This window comes from Elephas maximus, chromosome 3, assembly GCF_024166365.1.
Source record: "Elephas maximus indicus isolate mEleMax1 chromosome 3, mEleMax1 primary haplotype, whole genome shotgun sequence".
Classification (NCBI taxonomy): Eukaryota; Metazoa; Chordata; class Mammalia; order Proboscidea; family Elephantidae; genus Elephas; species Elephas maximus.
This window is the reverse complement of record NC_064821.1, coordinates 51,041,419-51,067,666: the sequence shown is the minus strand read 5'-3', so window position 1 is coordinate 51,067,666 and position 26,248 is coordinate 51,041,419. Positions and strand designations below refer to the sequence as shown.

The 26,248-nt window shown below is 40.7% G+C and overlaps 1 protein-coding gene across 7 annotated transcripts in view; it reads left to right on the top strand.

Annotated features, from left to right (window-relative positions):
• MTOR (mechanistic target of rapamycin kinase) overlaps window positions 1-26,248 on the top strand; it is a 145,079-nt gene that overhangs the window by 30,725 nt on the left and 88,106 nt on the right. For all 7 annotated transcript variants that reach the window (XM_049877917.1, XM_049877915.1, XM_049877914.1 and 4 more), the window contains exons 14-21: window positions 2,369-2,491; window positions 3,176-3,265; window positions 3,394-3,486; window positions 4,159-4,293; window positions 5,048-5,177; window positions 6,703-6,953; window positions 21,365-21,451; window positions 25,828-25,995. In XM_049877917.1, the coding sequence (XP_049733874.1) occupies window positions 2,369-2,491; window positions 3,176-3,265; window positions 3,394-3,486; window positions 4,159-4,293; window positions 5,048-5,177; window positions 6,703-6,953; window positions 21,365-21,451; window positions 25,828-25,995 (1,077 nt within the window). The remainder of the gene's footprint in view (window positions 1-2,368; window positions 2,492-3,175; window positions 3,266-3,393; window positions 3,487-4,158; window positions 4,294-5,047; window positions 5,178-6,702; window positions 6,954-21,364; window positions 21,452-25,827; window positions 25,996-26,248) is intronic.

The window sequence follows — 26,248 nt, the reverse complement described above, 5'->3', positions numbered from 1 at the left end:
GAACCATCCCCCTAGTGTCTCTGAGGGAAACATGTCCCTGATCCTTAGAGTTTACAGGTGGGTGGGTTCTGCAGACAGACCATGGGCATCCAGTGCCTTTGGTTGTAAGGACTAGGAACTACTTATCCCTGGACCGTTGTCACAGGTGGCTGGGTGACATGAGTGGGGCCACCAGTCCTTAGGCCCCTGATGTAGGTAGGTGAGGACCCTGTTTAATAGGCAAAGCGGTGTCAAATATCAAACATCCACCTCTCTACTGCACAGCTGAAACAGTTGTAGTCTGCCAGCTAGGGCCGATTCTCTTGAAATAGGCCCGCACAGGTCCATGCAGTGGGGAAAGGTATTCAAAGTCCATGGACCATTTATGCCTGGACAGGAGCTGCTTCTGTCCTGAGCTCTCCAGGTTAGTGGGGCTGGCAAATTATCTTTTCCCCCTGTTGTAAATTTATTTCTTCTCCAAGCCTGGGAGCATGGCTCAGGGCACTCAAACAGGCCTATCTCAGGCCCAGGGAAATCAACAGCCACTGAAGCCGGCTTTGGGGAGTGGGGCATGGTAAAATATACGCAAGTACTTACTTTTGCCGAGAGCACCGTTCTTCTCTGTTTCCGGAGGTGTGAGTAGGCTGTGCAGCTGGCTGCTTCTCCCTAAGAAAACTGCGGCCAAATGCTACCACTAGCTTGCCACAGCCGCTCCTGGGAATGGCACCTCAGGGATCCCAGCGATTCGGGTCTGGCAACTCCTTGCTGCTTTTGAACTGCCTCTCTCTCCCCGTGCTGCGCAGTCCGTTTTCTGACTTTGCCTTTGTTATTCAGGGCTCCTAGGTTGTCATAAATATAATCATTTCACTTGCGTTTTCGGGTCTTTGTTGTAAGAGGGATCACCAGAAGCGTCTGGCTATTCCGCCGTCTTGGCCCCGCCTCCAAGAAATCATTGTTGATCCTGCCATCTCAAGTTGTGCTAAATAAATTTGATATAGAAATATCTCCTAATAAGAACACAGTGTGTCCATTCAGTCGACATACTTTTCAAGTCCCTACTATGTTCCAGGTACTGCTGAGTGCTGAGAATATATCATCGTACAAGCCAGACATGACTCCTGTCTTTTTGAAAGTTCCATTAAGCTCTCAAACTATCTTATTTTTCTGATATTGGAGAGTGTGAAGCACCATTGAGTGAATTTTTCATGTACTGGTTTAGCCCTTGAAACTCCAAAGTTAAAAATACTTTTGTTTTTAAACTTTGATACTTATTTTCCTAAATTGCACATTTTCATGCCTTGATAAGGAACATGAACTAAATGCTCTTTGACCTTATCTTGGTATCTTGGCCATCAAGGTGGGTGTTGGTTATTATGAGGGTGCAGTGATGTTCTGACTGTGGAAGCGAATTTGGGGCTCTTTGATTTGGCCCTGCACTGGCCCAGGTGGTCGTGCTCGCTCTCCTCGCTGGGGCACAGTCCTTGCAGTCAGCTGTCTCTCTGCTGCCTCGGACCTGTTCTCAGTATCCTTCTCCATCTCCTCTCAACTGTTGTCTGCTGGGAGTCGGGGAAAACAGGCTGGCAAGGGGATCCATAGAACTGGGGTTATTAGAGCTAACAACACTAAATATAACAATAAACTGTAGACTCCTCTGGGGAGCTGAGTTAACACGGACTTTGTGACGTTCTCTTCTCTGCACAGAGATTTCCTTCTGGCAGCATCTACTATCCAGAATTCTGTCTGTAACAAGTTGTCTATGTCCAAAAGTCAATATTGTCACCAAGAGCATATGTCTTGATTTTTTAAGGATGTCAATTAGAACAAACATGTTATTTCTGTTCATTAAGGTCCAAGGGGATCCTATAGATATGATCTCTAATTTTAGAGGTTTATCTAGATATGCCTGAAACAGCTACTAGTAGCATTTGTTTCATCATAGTCTTTCTGCTATGGAATCTCTTTGATTCCTTTGTTGTTAATTTGTAGGCTATCTTTGTGATCTCCATCCAGGCAAAGATTTTCCTCCCAGAAAGCCCTCCCCTCATTTCTACAGACCCTGCTCCCAGCTTTTCCTGTTGTTTTCTCAGTCTGCTGTGACTGTGCCACACTTTTAAAAGCTATGCTTTAGAGAGAACTGTAGGTCCTTGGGGGTGCAGCAATAGAAAGAGAAGGGACTAGTTTCATACAGGTTTTTCTCCCAGTCACAACTGTATCCAAAGCAGTTCTATTAGCTGCACAGGTGTCCTTTGCTTGTGGAGTATCTAGCAGCTACTTGATCTGCAGTGGAGGCCTGGCTTCTTCCCAGAGTTCTCTGCCACATTTCGCCTTTGATACACAGGCTTTCTCTAGCCTTTCTTCTGCCATAATGAGTCTTTCTTCTTCCCTGCAGATCTTGACAGAGCTGGAACACAGTGGCATTGGAAGAATCAAAGAGCAGAGTGCCCGCATGCTGGGACACCTGGTCTCCAATGCTCCCCGACTCATCCGTCCCTACATGGAGCCTATTTTGAAGGTAATGGCACAACAGACGGAGAGAGAGGCACTTCCTCTCTGGATTGTCTTGTGTCAGTTTGTTTGGGGAGATGAGAGCGTTTCAGTGTTCGCTGGTACACTGGACAAAATGGGTAATTTCTGTGGTCCCAGGCTCGGAGACAAGGGCCACGTCAAGTACTTTCAACTGAAAAATACCAAGAATTTCCCCAGTTACAGGAAAATGGTCTCCCTTTAAGATTGATATGATGGTTAAAGCACATCGTCAGATGTGCTTGGGAAGGAGAAATAGGTGGACAGTGGCATAAAATAGCTCCCTAAAAATGAAGAAGTGAGCCTTAAGATCCGCAACAACCTTCAAAGTTGAATATGTTAAAATTGTGTGAATCCTCAACATAAATCAGTCTGAGTAAATGATTTCCACAGATGTAGTGTAGAGGAGGCATGAGGAATGTTCTTAAATCATGGTATTTCCCAGCTCTCACATATGCCAGACTTGTGCTCAATATGGGGAAAAGTTTTAGAAGCCACATTCCAGAGAAATCCTGGATTCATAAAGCCTGGAAGTAATTTATATGCTGTATATGATAAATTATATGATATATATGATATCTAACTGATACGATCTCTTGAGTGATTTTTACTTACATAAAAGAAAGCTTTATAGTAGATTCTAATCTCCATTCATCATACCATCTTTCCATAGGCTTTAATTTTGAAACTGAAAGACCCAGACCCTGATCCAAACCCTGGTGTGATCAATAATGTCTTGGCTACAATAGGAGAATTGGCTCAGGTAAGAGGGTGGCAGCTCCTTTTGCCGAAGGGTAGAAAGAACATTTAATCTCTGAGGAAGTCAAACTATCTATTAATGCCATAACTAATAATCCTATTTAACACTTTTTTTTTTTTTTAATTTTGTAGGTTAGTGGCCTAGAAATGAGGAAATGGGTTGATGAACTTTTTATTATCATCATGGACATGCTCCAGGACTCTTCTCTTTTGGCTAAAAGGCAGGTGAGTATCACTACCTCCTGTCTGAACAAGACAGATCCCATGATGCCACAGACCTGGCCACTCCTATTCATCTCAGTGTCCCCAGCCAGGACCTAGCACAAGGTTTGGTACATAGCAGGTGCTCAGAAATATTTGTTAAATGAGTAAAAAGAAGAAAGACTTGGAAGCGGAATTAGCTGTCATCCTGACCTGGAGTCACTTTCAGTGAGTATCAGGGCTATCTAGGGCCATTTCCTCTGTACAAAAGAAAATGCAGATCATCTCAGAGCCCCAGCTCCTCCTACAGGGCACAGACATGTTGGAAAAGCCACATCCACAGGCTGTGGAGGTAGTCAGAGCTTCCCCTCACCTTCCCCCAGCCTTGGTCCACTTTAGTCATTTGAGGTCATTAGGTGACTAGACTAAAATTAAGAACAGTCTTAATTTCCTTTTATATCAGACTTCCTCTGTTGATTGTTAGGATTATGGAAGGACCACGTATTTCATTTTGAGAAAGGTGGAAGTACTCTCTTTTTTAATCTGGTGATTGTTGTAGGTTTGTACTTGACCAGCCTTGTTTTTATGCCCCGATTTTTAGGATTTCTGTTCATAGTTAGTGTCTTTACAAAGAGTAGAGACTGCTTTCTTTTCTGTTATTGGTTCATTGTACCTTGTGATCTTTTGCCTATCTAGGTGGCTCTGTGGACCCTGGGACAATTGGTGGCCAGCACTGGTTATGTGGTAGAGCCCTACAGGAAGTACCCCACACTGCTTGAAGTTTTGCTGAACTTTCTGAAGACTGAGCAGAACCAGGGTACCCGGAGAGAGGTAGGGAACGTGGCAAGCTTGGTCTTTAAAGACTTTGCTAGGAGATGACAGGGAACACCACGGAGAACCCCTGAAGGAGCAGGAGAGCAGTGGAATGCAGACTTGAAATTCTCATAGAAATACCAGACTTAATCGTGTGCCTAAGATGAGAAGGACCCCAGAGGTCATGGTCCCCAGACCTTCTGTTAGCCCCAAACAGGAACCATTCCCAAAGCAAACTCTTCAGACAGGGATTGGACTGGAGTATGTGATAGAAAATGATACTGGTGAAGAATGAGCTTCTTGGATCAAGTAGACACATGAGACTATGTGGGCAGCTCCTGTCTGGAGAAGAGATGAGAGGGCAGAGGGGGTCAGAAGCTGGCTGAATGGACACGGAAATAGAGGGTGGAGAGGAGTGTGGTGCCTCATTACGGGAAGAGCAACTAGGAATATATAGTAAGGTGTATATAAATTTTTGTATGAGAAACTGACCTGATTTGTAAACTTTCGCTTAAAGCACGATTAAAAAAAAAAAAAAAAGTATAACATTAAAAAAAAAGTCTTTGCTAGGAGAATGGCAAGAGAGAAGATTGTGGCATTAGTAGGTTCTGACAGTATTGATCAGACTTCCTGTCCCTCTTCTTTTTGCTCATGTAGCTGATCATCTGGGTATCAGTTGGGTATTATGGAACATAAGGAATATCCATGAAACCTGTTGTAACCAGATGTTGTGATGAGTGTTTTCTTTTTTCTCCTTCCCTTGACCACCCAGGCCATTCGTGTGTTAGGGCTCCTGGGGGCTTTGGATCCCTACAAGCACAAAGTGAACATTGGCATGATTGACCAGTCCCGGGACGCTTCTGCTGTCAGCCTGTCAGAATCTAAGTCAAGTCAGGATTCCTGTAAGTGGAGGGACACCATGAGAGACCTGCCAAGTCCGTGAATCACAAAGCCCTTGCTGACCCTGTTTAGAAAGCACCTTGGGCTGGACGACTGTGAAATTATAGGATATTGGCTCACTTAGCACCTTTGGAATAAAAACTCAATAGTTTCTTCTTACATCTCAGCAGGGATGCTGCTTCTGCGTGTGTCCAGATTCTTTGTCAGGGGTTAGCAGGCTAAGTCTGTACTCACCCTTTGGTGCGGATGAGAGAGATGCGAAAAATGACCCCATTACCTCTGTTTGCCTCTCATTCTTTGCTAGTGCTTCTCTAATGTTTTTTATTCTCATATCACCCAAGGAGGAAGAGGATGGAATTTATTTTCTCTATTTTAATTGATAGGGATATTTGAGGCAAGGCAAGGGCATAGAAAAACTAGTGGCAATCAGAAACCCAGGGCTCTTTTTTCTATCAAATGATCTAGCCAAAGAGCCCTGCTGTCTTTTGACAGTAGCCTGAGAGATTGGGATAGAGTATGGGGATGCAGGAGAGCTTTCCAGACTTAACCTATTGTCTACCTATGGAAACTAATTTCAAAGGAGCAGGCCTATTTCTGAAAGTGTGGAAGTTCAACAGTGACCCTCCCAACTCTCCCAGCAAAATGTTATTTTTCCAAAATAGAACAATTTCTTTCTAAACTGTAGAGACAGAATTATATTGCTTCCAATTTCCCCTTCCTCATGTTTATCATAGAAGTGTGTCTGTGATGTTATCCTGTCATACCCATAGCTGTCAAGAGCAGAGCCTAAGCCGCATATTTGCAGGTGTTCTTCCTTCATTCAGCCCCCGTCTCTTGACCTGTTATAGTTCTTACCTTCCTCATTGCACCCTTAATACCTCCAGTAAGAGTCCTTGAGATTCTTCTTGTTCAGGTCAGGTAACATTTGCCTGCTAACTTGTCGGAATTCCCTAGGGGGACCAAGCAGCTGCTGAACAGATGTTTGCCTAATTTAATTCCCTTTACTTTCACTTGGGAAAGTAATTATTTTTATTGATGGTTTCAGCTACAGGATTGTGAACCGTAATGGTAAGAAGGCAGTGAAACATAACAGTTTAAAGAAAACCCATCATGTACTGTTTTAGGCTTTTATGGTTTGGGTAATAGAAAAACCAAAAACTGTTGAGTCCTTGATGCTGAGAGCCTATTCACGGGTTCCTAATATACCCCACATTCCTAGTGGCATTAGAACATACCAGGGAGAAAGATATGAATGCTAATGTCTGTCAGGAGGTTTTTTTGTTTGTTGTTAGCAACGCTCTGCCTAAACTCAGAGCATTGTCGCGTTGTGTTGCTAGGTGCCGTCGAGTTGGTTCCGACTCATAGAGACAGTACATACAAAAGGATGAAACACTGCCTGGTCCTGCACCATCTTCACGATGGTTGCAGTGTTTGAGCCCATTGTTCCAGCCATTGTGTCAGCCCATCTCATCAAGGGTCTTCCTTGACACGTATACTTCATGAATTCTCTCTGTTGTTTTGTCATAGCTGACTACAGCACCAGTGAAATGCTGGTCAACATGGGAAACCTGCCTCTGGACGAGTTCTACCCAGCCGTTTCCATGGTGGCCCTGATGCGGATCTTCCGGGACCAGTCCCTCTCTCAGCATCACACCATGGTTGTCCAGGCCATCACCTTCATCTTCAAGTCCCTGGGGCTCAAGTGTGTGCAGTTCCTGCCCCAGGTCATGCCCACATTCCTTAATGTCATTCGGGTCTGTGATGGGGCCATCCGGGAGGTAAGCGGCTAAAACCCCAACCTTTACTCTTTTCTGCTCTGCACCACACACGTCCAAAGAAGTTAGATCTCTGGGCTTCAGCTTCCTAATAATGCACCCTGCTTATTGTTGAGCTGAATGCTCTTCTTCCCCTTAAATTTTAACACTTAAGTGAACAGGTTTAATCAGCTCCATCCAATTTCCTGGCTTATTCCCTCAAAATGCCTAAAAGACGAATAGCCTGGGGGAAGGCAGTATTGTTAGTCTCACTTTAACTAGAGTTCAATTCACTTGTTTGGTAGAATGTTCCACGGACTGGATTTCTGGTTGCTTCTTTCATGATTGGATTTAAGTTGAACATTTTTGGTGAGAATACAGCATAGGTAAAGTTCCATGCGTATATCTTACTACATCTCGTAAGGCCAGTTTGTCCCGTTATTATTGATGCTAAAGTTTGAACACATGGTTAAGTTGGAGTCCCTCAGATGTCTCTATTGTATAGTTACTGTTTTTCCTTTGTTGTTAAGAAATACCCTGTGAGATGATACTTTGAGACTGTGGGATTGTCGTATTCCTCAGCTACCTTTCACCCAATGATTTTAGCATCCGTTGATGATCCTTTCCTGAACTGGAGGTTGCGAAATGATGAAGTTCTAGTTCTGTCACTCCTACTTTTATTAGCTGTCATCTTTCTATACAGAAGAGCTTTCCCCTTCCCTTTCCCGCCACACTCTTTTTTTTTTTCTTCTTTTTCTTTTTGTTAAATACCATCGTGAACTTACGTATTCTTTTTTTATTCAGTGTGTTATAATCCATTATCATCATTAACTCTTTTTAACTTTTTATTTGGAAATAAATTTAAACTTAACAAAAAATTACAATAATAATACTAATACAAAGAAAACTTATATACTCTTTACTCGGATTCACCTGTTGTTAACATTTTACCTGATTTGCCTCATCATTCTCTCTCTCTCTGGGATTTTTTTTTCTTTCTTGAACTACCTGAGAATGAGTTGCATACATCTTGATTCTTCACCCATAAATACTTCAATGTGTATTTCCTAAGAATAGGGATGGATATTCTATGACCACCAGATAGTTAATAACTTCAGTAAATTTAACTCTAACACGGTACGTTATTCTGCTGCCTGTATTCTAATGTCAGTTGGCTGAGTAATGTCCTATAAGCGTTCTTTATCTTCCAATTCCTAATCCAGTCTAGGATCAGGCGTTAGTTGTCTCGCATTATTCTTTCTGCTCAAATGGTCTCAAATTTGCCCAGAGCTGCTTCTGTTATATATATTTTATATATGTATATATATATATATATATAAAGTACATATTTTTGGTTTATTGGGTGCATGTTGTTGTTGTGCACCGTCAAGTCAATTCCGACTAATAGCAACCCTATAGGACAGAGTAGAATTGCCCCATAGAATTTCCAAGGCTGCAGTCTTTACAGAAGCAGACTGCAGCACCTTTCTTCCATGGAGTGGCTCGTGAGTTCAGACCACTGACCTTTCAGTCAGCAGCCTAGTGTTTCAACCACTGTGCCACCAGGGTCCCTACATTAGGTGCATATAAATTTTAAATTATCATTGCTTCCTGTGGAATTGAATCTTTAATCGTTATGGATGACCCTTTTAATCTGTGGTAATGTCTCAAATTTTATTTTTTCTAGTGTTATAACTACATTAACTTTTTAGGGAGGAGGATGTGTGTTTCTTCCTATCCTTTTACTTTTAAGTGTGTTTTAACTTTTTGTTTTAGATGGGACTCTTGTAAATACAATATAGTTAATCCAGTTTGAAAATCTTTGTCTTTTAGTCAGTGCATTTGTCCAATTACATTTATTGTGATTACTGATACATTTTCATTTGTTTTCACTTTCTTAGTGCTTTCTTTTGACCTGCTCTGTTCGTTAATTTCTTTTTCATTCAAGGGTGATCTCTTTCCTTGCTTTTTCAAGCTTCTAGAGACCACTTGCATTCCTTGGCCCCCCTTCCTCCAGCTTTAAGACCAGCAACATCATATCTTTCTGACCCTTCTTCTGTTGTTATATCTTTCTTTCTAGCCACTGCACTGCTAGGAAAGGTTTTCTGCTTTTAAGGACTTATCAGATTAGATCGAGCCCCCAATATGATCAGGCTCATTCCAGGATAATCTCCTCATCATGAGGTTCTGAACCTTAATTATGTCTCTAAATGTCCCTTTTGCCACGTAAAATAACGTATTGGCAGGTTCCAGGTATTAGAACATGAACATCTTTGTGGCACCTTTATTCTGCCTAATATGTTTCTTTCCATTGCGTGAACATACCATAGATTATTTAACCAGTCCCGATTGAAGGGCATTTGTGTTTTTTTAGTCTTGCTATTTAAAATAATGTTACAGTGAAAGGCTTTGTGCAAACATATTTTTGCCAAGCATATCCTTGGAATAAATTCCTTGAAGTGGGATTTCTGGGTCAAAGGTTAAGTGCAGACTTAATCTTGTTTAATTATTGCCAAATTGCCCTCCTAAGTGTTATGCCATTTTATATTCTGACCAACAACATATGAGAGTGCCTATTTTCCAAATCCATGCCAATAGAATATGTCAAGCTTTTAGAATTTTCTAATCTGGTAAGTGAGAAATAGTACCTCAGTGTAGTTTTAATTTGCATTTCTTCTATTCTGAGTACATATTTTTATATATTTAAGGCTGTTGGGTGGTGGTTCTTTTTTGTCTCAATTTTTAGAAGCTCTTTATTGATTAGTGGTATTAACCCCTTGTGATATATTACAAATATTTTCCCTTTTTGTCATTTATCTTCCTACTTTGCAAATGTTACCTTATCTTATGCAACCACATTTTCTTTTAGAGGCCAAATGTATCAATATTTTCCTTTATTTCTTCTGGATTTTGAAACTTATTTAGAAAAGATTTCCTGTTCCCAGATTATAAAGGAATTAACCTGTTTTTCATTTTCACTTCAGATCTTTGAGCTCTTTGGAAAATGTCCCAGTGTACAGTATGAGAAATGGATCCAATTTTATCTTTTTCATCCTTAAAATTTTGACTTACATACCTAATTTAACAATGTCTAAAATTAACCAATACCTTTGTCCTTCCCCTGAACAATACATGAAACTTAGAATAGTTGCTCACACCGTCTCCCCTTCCTCTTCATTGTTATCTAGTATTTTTTTTAACCACCAAAGTAAACATTGCTTTTGTTTTATGCGTTGTTTATATTCATTCACAGGTGCCATTTCATTTCTCATCATTCCTTTTACCATCTCAGGGCTTCCTCCTGAAATCATTTTCCTTCTTCCTAAAATAAATTTCTCTTGTGAGCATCCATCAAAGTAAACTCTCTGCTTTTGTGTATCTGAAAAAGTCTTCATTTCACCCTCTTTTTAAATCTTCCTTTAGCTGAACATGTGATTCTGGCTTCTCTCACAGCTTTGTAGATATCATCCCATTTGTTGCTGTTAAGAAATCCTTGTACCTTTTTACTTACACTCTCTTTTCTCTGTGACTCTTTTACAGATCTTCTCATTGCTGCTGTTGTCTTGCAGTTTCACCACTATATATCTAGATGTGTATTTCTTTTTTTTATTCTGCTTGGGATTTGTTGGGCTTCCTGAATCTGAGAATTGGTATCTTTTATGAGTTCTCGAAAATTCGCATTTATCATCTGTTTTAGTATTGACCTTCCACTTTTCTGTTTTCCCTTTCCAAGATTCTGATTACACATGTTAGAGCTTCTTACTCCGTCCTTAACATAGCTTAGTTTTTCTTCCATGTTTTTAATTTTTGTCTCTCAGAGATGCAGTCTGGGTATTTCTTCACACCCATTTTCCGTTCACTAATCCTTCAGCTAAGGAGCCCTGGTGGCGCAATGGTTAAGCGATCAGCCGCTAACCGAAAGGTTGGTGGTTTGAACCCACTCAAAGGCTCTGCTGGGGAAAGACCTGGAGATCTGCTCTCGTAAAGATTACAGCCAAGAAAACCCTATGGGGCAGTTCTGCTGTGCACATGGGGTTGCTATGTATCAAAAATTGACTCGGCAGTACCTAACAGCAACAAAACCTTTCAGTTATGTCCGTTTTACCAGTTGTTGAGCTTTTAATTCCAGCTACTTTTTTTTTTTCGTTAAAGTTGTTCTTGGCTCTTTCAAATATGCCTGTATTTTTGGGTGGTATCTTGTTCTTCACCCATATTTTTTATCCCCACTTTTATTTCTTTAAGCATTTGAACGGACTTATTTTATATCGTCTACTTAATAATTTCAATATACATAGAATCCTTGATGAATATAATTCTGTTATTTATTGTTTGTGCTGAATCACACTTGAGGTGGTAGATTTCCTTTTGTGTTTTATAATTTTGGGTCATATAATCACATTCAGCTGGGTTTCACCTGTAATGGTACTGTAAAATCCCCTGGGAAATGGCATCCCTCCAGAGAGGATTTGCATTTACTTCTGGCCAGTGATCCAGAGTATTTTCAGCTCAGGAGAATTTTAAGTTAATTTCTTTGCCTTGAGTTTTCCAGGCCACATGAATAGTTAAAATAAACCCCTAAACCTATAATATGAAGATAGGCCTAACATTATGAATTCTTACGGGAGAATTTTTTCCTATGTAGAACTCACATCAAGATCAACAAATTTCTTTGTCTCCTTTGCCAGTGGATAGATTTTGTTGTTGTTGTTGGCAGTTCACCATTTAAGATGTAGCTCTTTGAAGGGCTGGCTTTACGGGAGAGGCCTCAGTTCAAATAATGCTGTTGTTATTTTTTATGCATTAATTTTAGGTGTCTTCAGAGCAGGAGGGTTTGGGAGGATATCTCGTCTACCATGTTTTCAGTAACAAAGCTATGTATTCTTTTGAAATACTAATGTTCAGGAAAAGAGAAAAAAGCTTGTGAAAGAATCTAAGGAAGAAGAAATGAAGTGACTTCTCCAGTTACTTAGTTATGAATGAGATCTGTCTGTGCCTGCCTGTGTTACCACTCCTTATGTATCAACCACCAGAGAGGCTTCCCTAATTGCCTGATGAAATGACAGTGAGAATCAGATGGTTCTTTTCCTCTTTTTCTCTTATGGTTTTCCTTGACCTCCCTGCCATCCCTAGTCTCTGCTTTTCGGCCAGTTTGAATTTTCTGCTCTCTTTTATAAGGAACACTTCACAGAAACTGTCAGCAGTGGTTAAATGATGGGGACCCAGGAGATGGGTAGGGATGGTTGTACTGAGTAAAAACCGTACCGTACGTTGTCCAGCTTCTGATTGCCTCAGGAGCCATTGGTGTCCTTGTCATTTAGGGAATTAGTCCAGACACTATCTAGCCCAGTCATGGCCTGTCAGTATCACATCTTAAGGTGATGAGTACTGTAAGTCCATTACTCACTGTTTGAAACAACAGTTTTTATTTATCTTCAACTTAGCCAAGTTTCCAAATGTGGATTGGGGTGAAAATATATCTGTTCATCTGTAAATTATTTTTTTAATGGAAGGAAGCAAAAGCTTAGACCTTAGAGATCTATATTTTTTTTGCTTTGGAGGCATGATTTGCTACTTAATTTTGACATGTAGCACTAATAAAACTATACCCTGAAGCTACATCTTTAACCTAGAAAGTAACTAGGATTTCCCATGCAGCTGCCTACCCCCATCCAAGTTTCCTTGCTCCGTCCTTCCCTAAGTTTGCTTGCTATTTTGGCTCCTGATTTCCTAGAAACACAGAGTGAATTAATTGTTTGTGTCTTTTTTTTTTTAAATAGGAATCTCAAACCTCCAAAAACAAGTATTTAATGATATTAATAAGAGTTAGAGGAAATTATACTATCATTAAAATGTTGAAAAGTGAGATTACTTAAATGAGTTATAATATCCTTAATAAAGAGTTAGCCGTATTTGTTTTAGAAAGTAAGTGGTAATGAATTAGGACCAAATAAACTAAAGATACATTGACAGTTGGTGAAAAATTTCATGTCTACTTTCAAGTCACTAGTGACTCCAGAAATCCTTCCAAAGTCCAATGAATAACAAGTAGGAGTTGATAATAATAGCTGATGTTTATTACATTTTTTCCGTATTCTAGTGCTTTACATGTGTTTTTCCATTTAATCCTTACAACAGACCTGGGAGATAAGTACTATTACCTCCATATTCCCAGTGAAGAAATTGAGCATCTGGTGGTGTTAGGTGCCATTAAGTCAGTTCTAACTTGCAGTGACCCTGTATGCCCAGTGCTGCGCCATCTTCACAATGGTTGCTCTATTTGAACCCATTGTTGCAGCCACTGTGTCAGTCCATCTCGTTGAGGGTCTTCCTCTTTTTTGCTGACCCTCACTTTACCAAGCATGATGTCCTTCTCCAGGGACTGGTCCCTCTTAATAACATGTCCAAAGTATGTCAGATGAAGTCTTCCCATCCTTGCTTCTAAGGAGCATTCTGGCTGTACTTTTTCCAAAACAGACTTGTTTATTCTTCAGGCAGCCCATGGTATATTCAGTATTCTTTGCCAACACCATAATTCAAAGGCATCAATTCTTCTTTGGTCTTCCTTATTCATTGTCCAGCTTTCACATGCATATGAGGCAATTGAAAATATCGTGGCTTGGGTCAGGCACATCTTAGTCCTCAAAGTGACATCTTAACTTTTTAACACTTTAAAGAGATCTTTTGCAGCAGATTTACCCAATGAAGTGCATTGTTTCATTTCTTGACTGCTGCTTCCATGGCTGTTGATTGTGGATCCAAGTGAAATGAAATCCTTGACAATTTCGATATTTTCTTCATTTATCATGATGTTGCTTATTGTTATAGTTGGTGAGGATTTTTGTTTTCTTTATGTTGAGGTATAAGCCATACTGGAGGCTATAGCCATTGATCTTCATCAGTAAGTGCTTCAAGTCCTCCTAGCTTTCAGTAAGTAAGGTGGTATCATCTGCATAATGCAAGTTGTTAATGAGTCTTCCACTAATTCTGATGCCACATTCTTCTTCATATAGTCCAACTTCTCTGATTATTTGCTCAGCATACAGATTAAGTACAGTGAACGAATACATCCCTGACACACATTTTTCTTGATTTTAAACCATTTAATATCCCCTTGCTCTGTTTGAATGACTGCCTCTTGGTCTGCATACAGGTTCCTCATGAGCACAATTAAATGTTCTGGAATTCCCATTCTTTGCAATGCTATCTTAATTTGTTATGATCCACATGGTGGAATGCCTTTGTATAGTCGTTAAAACACAGATAAACATCTTTCTGGTATTTTCTGCTTTCAACCAAGATCCATCTGACATCAGCAGTGATAGCCCTCATTTCACATCCTCTTTTGAATCCGGCTTGAATTTCTGGCAGTTCCCTGTCGATGTACTGCTACAACTGCTTTTGAAATGATCTTCAGTAAAATTTTACTTTCGTGTGATATTAATGATATTGTTCTGTAATTCCTGCATTCTATTGGATGGATCACCTTTCTTTGGAATGGGCACAAATATGGATCTTTTCCAGTCAGTTGGCCAGGTAGCTGTCTTCCAAATTTCTTGGCGTAGATGATTGAGCACTTCCAGCACTGCATCTGTTTTTTGAAATATCTCATTTGGTATTCCATCAATTCGTGGAGCCTTGTTTTTTTTTGCCATTGCCTTCAGTGCAGCTTAGACTTCTTCCTTCAGTACCATCAGCTCTTGATCATATGCTACCTTCTGAAATGGTTGAAGGTTAACCAGTTCTTTTTGGTACAGTGACTCTGTGTATTCCTTCCATCTTCTTTTGCTGCTTCCTGTGTCATTCAATATTTTGCCCATAGGCTCCTTCAGAATTGTAACTTGTTTTGAAGGCTTGTTTTCCTTCAGTTCTGTCAGCTTGAGAAATGCCAAGCATGTTTTTCCCTTTTAATTTTCTAACTCTAGGTCTTTGCACATTTCATTGTAATTTTTTACTTTTTCTTTTTTTATAGTTTTTATTGTGCTTTAAGTGAAAGTTTGTAAACCAAGTCAATCTCTCATACAAAAACTTATATACATTTTGCTATATACTCTAGTTGCTCTCCCTCTAATGAGACAGCACACTCCTTCCCTCCACCCTCTGTTTCCATGTCTACTCGGCTAGCTTCTGCCTCCCTCTGCCCTCTCATCTCTTCTCCAAACAGAACCTGCCCACATAGTATCATGTGTCTACTTGATCCAAGGAGCTCACTCCTCACCAGTATCATTTTCTATCCCATTGTCCAGTCCAATCCCTGCCTGAAGAGTTGGCTTTGGGAATGGTTCCTGTCTTGAGCTAGCAGAAGGTCTGGGGACCGTGGCCTCCGGGGTCCTTCTAGTCTCAGTCGGACCATTAAGTCTGTTCTTTTTACAAGAATTTGGGGTCTGCATCCCACTGCTCTCCTGCTCCCTTAGGGGTTCTCTGTTGTGTTCCCTGTCAGGGCAGTCATCAGTTATAGCTGGGCACCATCTAGTTCTTCTAGTCTCAGGCTGATGTAGCCTCTGGTTTATGTGGCCCTTTCTGTCTCTTGGGTTCATAATTACTTTGTGTCTTTGGTGTTCTTCATTCTCCTTTGCTCCAGGTGGGTTGAGACCAATTGATGCATCTTAGCTGGCTGCTTGCTAGCGTTGAAGACCCCAGATGCCACTCTCCAAAGTGGTATGCAGAATGTTTTCTTAATAGATTTTATTATGCCAACTGACTTAGATGTCTCCTGAAACCATGGTCCCCAAATCCCTGCCCCTGCTACGCCTTCAAAACATTCAGTTTATTCAGGAAACTTCTTTGCTTTTGGTTTAGTCCAGTTGTGCTGACCTCTCCTGTATCGTGTGTTGTCTTTCCCGTCACCTAAAATAGTTCTTGTGTACTATCTAATGAGTGAAAACCCCTCTCCCTCCCTCCCTACTCTTGTAACCATCAAAGAATATTTTCTTCTCTGTTTAAACTATTTTTCAAGTTCTTTAATAGTGATCTCATACAATATTTGTCCTTTTGCAACTGACTAATTTCGCTCAGCATAATGCCTTCCAGATCCCTCCGTGTTATGAAATGTTTCACGGATTCATCATTGTTCTTTATCGATGGGTAGTATTCCACTGTGTGAATATACCATAATTTATTTATCCATTCATCTGTTGATGTACACATTGGTTGCTTCCATCTTTTTCTCTTGTAAACAATGCTGCAGTGAACATGGGTGTACATATATCTGTTCATGTAAAGGCTCTTATTTCTCTAGGATACATTCCAAGGAGTGGGATTGCTGGATTGTATGGTAGTTCTATTTCCAGCTTTTTATGGAAGCATCAAATCAATTTCCAAAGTGGTTGTACCATTTTACGTTCCCACCAGCAGTGTATAAGTGTTCCAGTCTCTCCACAACCTCTCCAACATTTATTATTTTGTGTTTTTTGGATTAATGCCAGCCTTGTTGGAGTGAAATGGAATCTCATTGTAGCTTTGATTTGCATTTCTCTAATGGCTAATGATCGTGAACATTTCCTCATGTATCTTTTAGCTACCTGAATGTCTTCTTTAATGAAGTGCCTGTTCATATTCTCAAAAGTCTTTTTTTGAAGTCTGTCAAGAGAAATTGACTCTTTATGGTCCACCTATAGAAAGGAATAGTATGTAGCCATTAAGATAATGTATAAAAATATTTAATGATAAAGTAAGATCTTGAAAGGCAGGTTATACAACTTCATATGTGTGTTATCATTTGATTTTTAAAAATATAAAGTATGTTCCTAAGAAGAAAACTAGAAGAACATACATCAAAAGGTAGTTTTCTCAGTTGGAAATATGGCCAATATCTACACAAAGAACAATAGGTTGACATCAGTACTATTTGACACATGCATTTTCAAATATTGTTTTAAATAAAAAATATCTCTTGTATTAGATCTTAAAGTTTATCTACTCTTACTGTTAGACAGTTCTTAATGTTTTATTGTTCCTTTAATCATTATATGGTGTCCTTCCTTATCCTTTATGGTGTATTTAACTTTAAAGTCCATTTTATCAGAAATTAATATTGCCACACTTGCTCTTTTTTGATTGTTCTTTGCTTCATATATTTTTTTACATCCTTTGAGTTTTAGTTTGTTTGTTTCTCTGAGTCTAAGGTGTGTCTCTTGAGGGCAGCATATAGACGGATTGTGTTTTTTAATCCATTCTGCCACTCTTTGTCTCTTTATTGGTGCCTTTAGTCCGTTTACATTCAACATAATTATGGATAGGTATGAATTTTTTTTTTAATGAATTTAGTGCTGTCATTTTGGTACCTTTTTTTGTGTGTTGTTGACAGTTCTTTTTCCCACTTAATTTTATGTGCTGAGTAGATTGTTTATTGTCCTTTCTTCATATTCGTCGTCATTGATTTAGTTTCTGCTGAGTCTTTTTTTTCTTGTATTTTATCTTGATGTGTAGGATAGTTTGTCTTCTTTGTGGTTACCTTATTATTTACCTCTATTTTTCTAAATTTAAACCTAACTTTTATTTCTTTGTATCACAGTATCTTCCTCTCCATATGGAAGATCTATGAATATATTTCTTAGTTCCTCTTTATTGTTTTAATGTTGTCTTCTTTTACGTAATAACATCGCTGTTTCCCTGTTTTGAGCGTTTTTTTATCTTGATTTATTTTTGTGATTTCCCTGTCTGGGTTGACTTCTGATTGCTCTGCCCAGTGTTCTAGTCTTGGGTTGATACCTGATATTATTGACTTTCTAACCAAAGAACTCTTTATAGTATTTCTTGTAGTTTTGGTTTGGTTTTTACAAAATCCCTCAACTTGTGTTTATCTGGAAATGTCCTAATTTCATCTTCATGTTTGAGAGACAGTTTTGCTGGATATATGATTCTTGGCTAACAATTTTTTTCCGTCAGTGCTTTATATAAGTCATCCCATTGCCTTCTTGTCTGCATGATTTCTGCCGAGTAGTCCGAGCTTATTCTTATTGACTCTCCTTTGTAGGTGACTTTTTGTTTATCCCTAGCTGCTCTTAAAATTCTCTCTTTATCTTTGGTTTTGGGAAGTTTGATTATAATATGTCGTGGTGACTTTCTTTTAAAATCTACCTTATGTGGAGTTTCATGAGCATCTTGGATAGATATCTTCTCATCTTTCATGATATCAGGGAAGTTTTCTGCCAACAGATTTTCAACAGTGCTGTCTGTATTTTCTGTTATTCCTCCCTCTTCTGGTACTCCAGTTACTCATAGGTTATTTCTCGTGGTAGAGTCCCACATGATTCTTAAGGTTTCTTCATTTTTTAAAATTCTTTTCTCTGATTTTTTTTTTCAGATTTATTAGTGCCAAGTGCTTTATCTTCAAGTTCAGAAGTTCTGCCTTCCACTTGCTCAATTCTGCTCCTCTGACTTTCTATTAAGTTGTCTACTTCTGTAATTTTAGTGTTAATCTTCTGAATTTCTGATTGCTGTCTGTCTATGGATTTTTCTAGCTTATTAAATTTTTCATTATGTTCCTGAATAAGCTTTTAATTTCCTCAGCTGCTTTACCTGTGTGTTCCTTGGCTTGTTCTGCATATTGTCTGATTTCCTTCCTGATGCCTTGAAGGGTTCTGTATATTAATCTTTTGTATTCTGCCTCTGGTAATTCAAGGAATGCACTTTCATCTAGAAGATCCCTTGATTCTTTGTTTTGAGAGCTTGTTGAGGCGATCATGGTTTGTTTTTTCATGTGACTTGATATTGACTGTTGTCTCTGAGCCCTCTATAAGTTATTGTATTAGTTTATTTTCTGTTTGCTTACTGTGTTGTAGCTTCTTGCTTTGTTTTGTTTTGACATGCCCAGATGGGTTGCTTGAGTGAGCTAGCTTGACTATTTTCACCTTTGGAGCTCTGATGTCTTGTCCCCAGATGGCTAGAGCTGTTATCAGGTATATCAGTCTAGAAGCCCATTCACTTTTCTTGTATGAATTCAAGCTGTCCAGGCTACTGATCATCAAGTGTGTGGTACAGGCTCTGTCCTACAGTCTTAGAGAGGCAGGGGTGATTGTTGTAGGTACCGGTATCTGGTTGCAGCAGCTGGTCACACTCTGAACAAGGCAGAGGGCTGAGAATCACCCCCTAAGTGTCTCTGAGGAAAGCACTTCCCTGTTCCCTAAAGTGTACAGGTGGGGGGGTTCTTCAGATGGTCCTTGGGTACCCAGTGTTTTTGGTTGTAAGGACTAGGAGGTACCAGTTATCCTTGAACCCCTGTCATGGGTGACTGGGTGGCCTGAGGAGACCCCAGATATGGGTAGGTGAGGACACTATTTAATAGGCAAAGCAGTGTCAAACAGCAAACACCCACCTCTCCACTGCACAGCTGAAACAGTTGTAGTCTGCAAACAAGGGCCTGTTCTCCTGAAATAGGCCCACACAGGTCCATGCAGAGGGAAAGGTACTCAAAGTCCACGCACTGTTTATGCCTGGACAGGAGCTGCTTCTGTCCTGAGCTCCCCTGGTTAGTGGAGCTAGCAAATTATCTTTTCCCCCAACTGCAAAGTTTTTCCTTCTCCAAGGCCAGGAGGATGGATCTAGGTGCTCATCAGGGCCTGTCTCAGGCCCAGGGAAATCAGCCACTGCAGCCAGCTTGGGACCGGCGGGGGGGCATGGTAAAATATATGCAAGTAGTTAGCTTTTTCCGAGAGCACCATTCTTGTCTGGTTCCGGAGGTGTGAGTAGGTTGTGTGGCTGGCTTTTTCTCTCTGAGGAAACTGCAGCCGAACACTAGTACCAGTCTTCCACAGGTGCTCCCGGAAATGATGCCTGAGGGCTCCCGGCAATTCAGGTCTAGTAACTCCTCTCCGCTTCTGAACTGTCTCTTCCTCCCCCTGCCCCTCAGTTCGTTTTCTAACCTTGCTTTTGATGCTCAGGTTTCCTAGCTTGTCATAAATGTACTCCTTTCACTTGTTTTTTCAGACCTTTGTTTTAAGAGGGCTCGCTGGAAGTGTCTGTCTATTCCGCTATCTTGGCCCCGCCTCTATAATATTTTACTTATGTCTTCTCTTGCTCCCCTTCGAAATCTTCTGTTCAGCTCTTTTACTTCATCATTTCTTCCTTTCACCTTAGCTACTCTGTGTTCAACAGCAAGTTTCAGAGTCTCTTCTGACATCCATTTTGGTCTTTTCTTTTTTTCCTCTCTCTTTGATGACCTTTTGCTTTCTTTGTGTATGATGTCCTTGATGTGATTCCATAACTCATCTGGTCTTCGCGCATTCGCATTCAGTGTGTCAAATCTGTACCTGAGATGGTCTCCAAATTCAGGTGGGATATACTCAAGGTCGTATTTTGGCTCTTGTGGACTTGTTCTGATTTTCTTCACCTTCAACTTGAACTTGCATATGAGCAATTGATGATCTGTTCTGCATTCGGCCCCTGGTCTTATACTGACAGATGATTTTGATCTTCCCCATCGTTTCACTCCACAGATGTAGTCTGTTTGATCTCTGTGTTTTCCATCCCGTGAGGTCCACATGTATAGTTGCTGTTTATGTTGTTGAAAAAGATATTTGCAATGAATGAGTCATCTGTCTTAGAAAATTCTATCATGTGATCTCTGGCATCATTTCTATCACCAAGGCCATTATTTTCCAACTACCAGTCCTTCTTTGTTTCCAACTTCTGCATTCCAATCACCAGTAATTATCAATGCATCCTGATTGCATGTTTGATCAATTTCAGACTGCAGAAGTTGGTAATATCTTCAATTTCTTCATCTTTGGCTTCAGTGGTTGGTGCGTAAATTTGAGTAATAGTCGTATTAACTGGTCTTCCTTGTAGATGTATGGATATTATCCTGTCACTGACAGTGCTGTACTTCAGGATAGATTTTGAAATGTTCTTTTTGACAATGGACGCAATGCCATTCCTCTTCAATTTGTCATTCCTGGCATAGTAGGCCATATGGTTGTCTGTTTCAAAATGGCCAATACCAGTCCATTTCAACTCACTAATGCTTAGGATATTGATCTTTATGAGGTCCATTTCATTTTTGACGACTACATATTGTTCTAGATTCATACTTTGTACATGCCACATTCTAGTTATTAGTGAATATTTGCATCTGTTTCTTCTGATCTTAAGTTGTACCATATCAGCAAATGAAGGTCCTGAAAACTTTACTCCTTTCACCCAGAACATGGAGAAGTTAAATGAAGGTTACAGTGCTAGTAGGTGACAAAGTGTCTCAAAACAACAGTCTGACCCCAGAGCCCCTACTGTGTAGGAACTGGCTCACCTGGTGTGGAAAACCACTGACAGTAGCACCCTACCACCACCATCTCAAGTTTCAAGTCCAATTTTTTGTAGCGTATTCTCAGTAGATAAGGCAGTGCAGAAACCTGATTCTATAGTTGTCCTTATTTGTTCACGTGCACTTAGCATTCTGTGTCCTTCACGTTGCCAACTTGCTGGCCTCTCTTCTCTTTCAGTTTCTGTTCCAGCAGCTGGGAATGTTGGTGTCCTTTGTGAAGAGCCACATCAGACCTTACATGGATGAAATAGTTACCCTCATGAGAGTGAGTAGAGATTAATGCTTGGCTTATTCATCTGTGTTTGGTTCAAGGGAAGCCCAGAAGCAGGTTGGATAACATGGACATTTTTTTCTATGGTTCAGTGTAAAGCTTTTACAACCTGAGTATAAAAAATGGAGTGAATTATCCCACTGGATTATGAAAGGGTGAGAGAGGCTGGTGCTCCAAGCTCGCAGACCCCCAGGTACAAAGGTGTAAGGTGTAAAGTCTGAGGAGAAAACCTGAAGTAATTGTTTTGCCAGAAATAGACTTTTGAGTTATTTGCTTCACACAACAAAGCAATTTCACTTTAATATCACAACAGTGCTTTACTATTCCCACTAAAGCCCTCTTGCATACTGCCCATAAAACCATGACCTTCGAGGGGCCTGCATATTAGGTTTTCCTTGGGCTATTAAATGCAATGGACTCCCATCAGGTGCTGGGGAAGAAGGTTATGTTTTACCCTCCTACCCTCAAAAGCTTAAATGTTACCTTCTGACTGCGATGGCATAGGAGAAAAGGCTCCCTTCCCAGCATCTCATAACATGCATTAAGCAGGTACTGGAGGACTCCCTGTTGATGGCAATACCGTTTTTTCTCTTTGAGGGGGAGACTTGCTTCCTACCGTTCTCTATAATTTAAATGTCTCTGCCGGAAAGGTTGCTTTGCGGAGGTCGTTGTGCCTTCAGAGTTGGAAGATGATTTCTTTTCTCCTACACCAGACCTTTGTAGTCAGCTTGGAAATACAGCAGCATGAAAATCAAAATGACTGGCTTCAAAAATGTGACTCCCCAGGAACCTGGGTCTCAGAACTCGGGCGGAGGGGAGAAGAAAAAAAAATGGGAAAAAAGCTGTATGTTTTTAAAAAACTGTATATATTAAAGAAATGAAAGGGGAGAAAACTATATACACATATGTATGTGTGTGTATGTGTATATGTATAAAATTAAAAGCTCGTCTACTCTCTGACTTCTGCCACAGCTGTGAGGCCTGTGTTCAAGGAACATTTAGACGGAATGCTAAAGAGCCTGGGGATGGTACTGAAGGGGTGGGGTGGGAGAGGAGGAGGGGAGCGTTCTTCTGGTATGAAGCTGAAGTAATCTGTGACTTTTCCACAAAGACTTATGACCAGAACATAGGGATTTGAGTCAGGGAGAGCCCCATACCTACAAAATACAGCTTTTATTTTGTCCAAGATGGAGAAGGTGCAGCAGGGCTTTTCCTTTGGCTTTTGATCTTGGGCATTTTAATGAGCTCCCCTGAGCTTAGGAAGAGAACGGTCTTTGTGAACAGTGATCAGCCAATACCCCCGGGCTGGCTGCCTGGCCTCTTTCAGGTAGAGAAAGCCCTGTGATGAGCGGGCGATAGTACAGCTGAGAGGCAGGTGGGCTTTCTCTGAAGAAGAGACAGTGTAGCCCCAATGAATGAACATCAGACAAACTGGAGGTCAGAAAATTCACGATACTTCTTTGACAAAGCTTTATAATCTAGAGAAAGGAGCTTTTTCAAAAAGAATACATCTCACCAGGCAGAGAAAAAGAAAGTTTTACCAGCATCTTCTAGCATGGTTTTCTTTTTCTAAAATTTTATGCTTAAAAAAAAAAAAAACCACAATAAAAATATCTTACACTTCTGTAAGACCTTTCACCTGAGGAGTTGTCTCTTTTTTCATTGACTTCAACTCTAAAGTATTCGGGGACCCCAAGAGAATTAATGTGTCATGTGTTGCCATTATTAGTAGGGTTTCTATTATCATTAAATCTCTTCCTCTGGGGATCTTAAAGAAGGAGGTAGGCAACTGTCTTTTTCAGTGGAGTTAGAGGCTTGGACCAGTTTGCCTCATAATACCAAGGCAGAATCTGTGGCCAGTTGGCCAATTTTTCAGTAACTTATATGCAGTTGATTATATGGGTGCAGAAAAATGCTCATTTTGTGATACTATCCAGGACCGAAAATGGTTTGAGTGTTGAGGAAGATTGATGGATTTTCAAAAATCATTGCAGATACAGAGAAGAATCCTTTTAAAATTCCCTTCTGTCTGTTATAAAGTACATGTTTCAGCGCCTGCATTAACCTAAAATGTAGTCAGTCACATTCTCCATCATGTTAAATGGTATACTTCTTACCAGTAACAATATTTAGCACTGGTAAAGTACTCTGTAGTTTTCAAAATCCTTTCCCATTCTGATCTCATTTCTTTCACACAGTGTCCAGTGAGGTTAGGAAGTCAGGAGTGCAGCCTGGAATAAAGTCATTTACCCTTGAGTCATACACCTAGTAAGAAGGAGAACCAGGTCTAGAACTCCAGGCATCTGACTTTAGTCGTTAAGTAACCACTGTCATGCCTAGCCTTTCTTTGTGGATGGTACCAGTGAGTGCCTAGTACAGCATACTGCCTAACATAGACTCTTGGTGGATGTTTGTTGATGAAATGAGTACTCACTCAAAGCCTATGGTCCAGTCCTGCTAATGTAGATGAGGGCCAGAGACATTAGGTACTATGTTCCATTTATGTGGCTCAAGCATGGCTGTGATCTTCCTAACCCATTGGGAAAGATGCCAGATGCTATCGAGCAAAGTCTAAATTCAGAAAGGGCAAGAAATATGATAACACTGGAGTTGCCTTCTGGTAGAGGTCCCATGGTACCCAGAGTAAAGTATCCACCCTGGACCACTTGAGAACTCTCAGAATGATTTAGATTTACTCATTTGTTCATCCTGTCAACATTTGTTTGAATGGTGAGAGTATGCCAGACATACTCTGGGGATACAGAGAGGGATCAGAGCGATGTTTTGCCCTTGATAACTGACAGCCTAGTAAAGGGAGTGTAAAAACCCACTGCTGTCAAGTCGATTCTGATTCACAGCAACCCTATAGGACAGAGTAGAACTGTCCCATAGGGTTTCCAAGGCTGTAATCTTTATGAAAGCGGATTGCCACATCTTTCTCCCAAGGACTGGCTAGTGGGTTGAACTGCTGACCTTTTGGTTAGCAGCTAAGCACTTAACCACTGCACCACTAGGGCTCCTTAGAGGGACAGTACCGACACCAAAACCCAGTGCCGTTGAGTTGATTCCAACTCATAGTGACCCTACAGGACAGAGTAGAAATGCCCGATAGAGTTTCCAAAGAGCGCCTGGCGGATTCGAACTGCCAGCCCTTTGGTTAGCAGCCATAGCACTTAACCCCTACGTCACCAGGGTTTCCAGAGGGACAGTAGCAAAGAAAATTAAGTATAACAGGTGCTAGAAAGGAGGAATGTAAAGGGACCCAAGGTGGATGACAGAAGGAGAACAGGAAAGCCTTCCTTAGGATAAGTGAGGCTTGGGCAGACTGGAAAGACAGCAGGGCTTAGCTGAGCAGGAAATGGCGTTCTAGGCAAAGGGAGAAGCATGAGCAAAGCACAGAGGAATGAGGTGGTTGTTGTTAGGTGCCCTCAAGTCGATTTTGACTCAGAGCGACTTTATGTACAACAGAACAAAACACTGCCCGGTCCTGCACCATCCTCACAGTCATTGTTATGCTTGAGCCCATTGTTGTAGCCACTGTGTCAGTCCGTCTTGTTGAGAGTCTTCCTCTTTTTAAGTGACTGTTTACTTGACCAAGCATGATGTCCTTCTCAGGGACTGATCCCGCCTGATAACATGTCCAAAGGATGTGAGAGGTAGTCTCGCCATCCTTGCTTCTGAGGAGCATTCTGGTTGTACTTCTTCCAAGACAGGTTTGTTCTTTTGGCAGTCCGTGGTATATTCAGTATTCTTTGCCAATGCCACAATTCAAAGGTATCAATCAATTCCTCTTCAGTCTTCCTTATTCATTGTCCAGTTTTCAGATGCATATGAGGTGATTGAAAATAGCATGGCTTCGGTCAGGCACACCTTAGTCCTCAAAGTACCATCTTTGTTTTTTAACACTTTAAAGAGGTCTTTTGCAGCAGATTTGCCAATGCAAGGCGTTGTTTGATTTCTTGACTGTGCTTCCGTGGGCATTGATTATGGATCCAAGTAAAATGAAATCCTTGACAACTTCAGTCTTTTCTCCATTTATCACAATGTTGCTTATTGATCCAGTTGTGAGGATTTTTGTTTTATGTTGAGGTGTAATCCATACTGAAGGTTGTAGTCTTTGATCTTCATCAGTAAATGCTTCAAGTCCTCTTCACTTTCAGCACTCGGGGAAGTGCCATTTATTTTGTTCGATATGGCTGTGATATGGAATATAAGAAGGGACCTTGTGAGAGGAGGATAAGAGAAGGAGGCTATCTGGGGCAGACTGTGCTCACTGCATTTTTGCTTTTTTCCGGCCATGTCAGTTCCTTGGTTCACATTTCAGCAGAAGGGCACCTGACTTTGCTCCTCTCTGTCTTTCTTCCTTATAGGAATTCTGGGTCATGAATACCTCAATCCAAAGCACAATCATTCTTCTTATTGAGCAAATTGTGGTAGCTCTTGGGGGTGAGTTTAAACTCTACCTGCCCCAGCTGATCCCGCATATGCTTCGAGTCTTCATGCATGACAACAGCTCGGGCCGCATCGTCTCTATCAAGGTGAGTAGCCAAGAGCAGCATCGAAAGAGATTTCCAGCTTACTTTAGAGTCCCTGGATGATCAGAGCCAGATAACAGGTCAGAGTTCCTGGATAGTCAGCTAGAGGGGAGACCTTGTTCTGAGTCACAGGTCGATGCCCAACCCACAAGACAAGAACCAAAGACCACCAATACCTGATGCTCGAAATTTATAGTTTACAGGATGTTTACAACCCTCTCTTGATTATCCTTATGTTTTATTTCCTTTTTTTATG